The 2,075-nt window shown below is 51.1% G+C and overlaps 1 protein-coding gene across 2 annotated transcripts in view; it reads right to left on the reverse strand.

Moving 5' to 3' along the window:
- NLRP12 (NLR family, pyrin domain containing 12) overlaps positions 1–2,075 on the reverse strand; it is a 39,894-nt gene that overhangs the window by 8,198 nt on the left and 29,621 nt on the right. For both annotated transcript variants that reach the window (XM_011959371.1, XM_011959370.1), the window contains exon 7: positions 1,220–1,390. In XM_011959371.1, the coding sequence (XP_011814761.1) occupies positions 1,220–1,390 (171 nt within the window). The remainder of the gene's footprint in view (positions 1–1,219; positions 1,391–2,075) is intronic.

Genomic DNA, 2,075 nt, shown 5'->3' on the forward strand with positions numbered 1-2,075 from the left:
AAAATACAAAAATTAGCCGGGCATGGTGGTGGGCACCTGTAGTCCCAGCTACTCAAGAGGCTGAGGCAGGAGAATGGCGTGAACCCGGGAGTTGGAGCTTGCAGTGAGTCGAGATGGCGCCACTGCACTCCAGCCTGGGTGACAGAGCAAGACTCCGTCTCAAAAAAAAAAGTAAAAATTGGCCAGGTGTGGTGGCGTGTGCCTGCAGTCCCAGCTACTCAGGAGCCTGACATAGGAAGATGGCTTCAGCCCAGGAGGTCAAGGGTACAGTGAGATATGATCACACCTCTTCACTCCAGCACTGGCGACAGAGCAAGACTCTGTCTCAAAGAAGTACAAAGTAAAGAGTGTTCAGAAGAAAAATTGAACTTCTCTGGGCAAAGAGGGGACGGAGAGCAGAAGTCATGCCAGGGAACAAGAATTGCTTGTGCAAAAGGCCGTGTGTCAGAAAAATCCCTTTTTTTTTTGAGACGGAATTTTGCTCTTGTTGCCCAGGCTGGAGTGCAATGACACGATCTCAGTGCACCACAACCTCCACCTCCTGGATTCAAGTGATTCTCCTGTCTCAGCCTCCCGAGTAGCTGGGATTATAGGCATGCACCACCATGCCTGGCTAATTTTCTCTTTTTAGTAGAGACAGGCTGTTTCACCATGTTGGTCAGGCTGGTCTCGAACTCCTGACCTCAGGTGATCCTCCCGCCTTGACCTTCCAAAGTGCTGGAATTAACAGGTGTCAGCCACCGTGCCTGGCCAGAAAAATCCTTTTAAAAAGGCTAATGTAGGCTGGGTGCAGTGGCTCATGCCTGTAATCCCAGCACTTTGGGAGGCCAAGGCGGGCAGATCATGAGGTCAGGAGATCGAGACCATCCTGGCTACACGATGAACTCGCATCTCTACTAAAAATACAAAAAACTAGCTGGGCGTGGTCTCAGAAAAAAAAAAAAAAAAAAAGGGTAGGGAAGGGAGCCGTATTTAATAAAATATGGGAGAATAATTGATTTGTTACTTGGAAAAGCTTTAGCTTGCAGTGAGCCGAGATCGCACCACTGCACTCCAGCCTGGGCAACACAGTGAGACTCAAAAAAAAAAAAAAAAAAAAAAAAAGGCTGATGTAGTAGCTAGAGTTTAGGAGCAGAGGCAACCTGGCCTCCGTGATCCAGGTGAGAGGGCTGCGTTCATGGTTTGGGACTCCTAGCGTGGTGAGCAAAATGGGACTCACCGGAGGGTCTGGAGCTTGCACGTGGGATGCCTGAGGCTCTCACACAGCAGCAGCACCCCGGGGTCCCCCAGCTCGTTCAGGCTCAGGTCCAACTCTCTCAGGCTGTGGTTCACACTGAGAGTTGAGGCCAGCTCTTCACAGGCGGCAGCAGTGAGGTGGCAGATCTTCAGCCTGCACAAAGTCCAATTCAACAAGCATTATGGAGGCTTGCTTACTTTTTTTTTTTGAAACAGTCTCACTCTGCCGCCCAGGCTGGAGTGCAGTGGTGCAATGTCAGCTCACTGCAACCTCCACCTCCCATGTTCAAGCGATTCTCCTGCCTCAGCCTCCCAAATAGCTGGGACTACAGGAGCGTGGCATCACGCCTGGCTAGTTTTTGGACTTTTACTAGAGACAGGGTTTCTCGCCATGTTAGCCAGGGTGGTCTCGAACTCCTGACCTTGGGTGACACGCCTGCCTCAGCCTCTCAAAGGACTGGGATTACAGGCGTGAACCACTGAGCCCAAGCCCCCGGTCTTAACAGTAACGCATTTTCAGACAACCCAATTTAAAAATGGGCAAAAGGGCTGGGCATGGTGGCTCATGCCTATAATCCCAGCACTTTGGGAGGCCGAGGAGGGCGGATCACCTGAGGTCAGGAGTTCAAGACCAGCCTGAGCAACATGGAAAAACCCCGTCTCTACTAAAAATACAAAATTAGGCCGGGCACAGTGGCTCACGCCTGTAATCCCAGCACTTTGGGAGGCCAAGGCAGGTGGGTCACCTGAGGTTGGGAGATCGAGACCATTCTGGCTAACACGGTGAAACCCAGTCTCTACTAAAAATACAAAAAATTAGCTGGGCGTGGTGGCACATG

This window comes from Colobus angolensis, unplaced genomic scaffold (assembly GCF_000951035.1).
Source record: "Colobus angolensis palliatus isolate OR3802 unplaced genomic scaffold, Cang.pa_1.0 Scaffold490, whole genome shotgun sequence".
In the NCBI taxonomy this organism is placed as follows: domain Eukaryota; kingdom Metazoa; phylum Chordata; class Mammalia; order Primates; family Cercopithecidae; genus Colobus; species Colobus angolensis.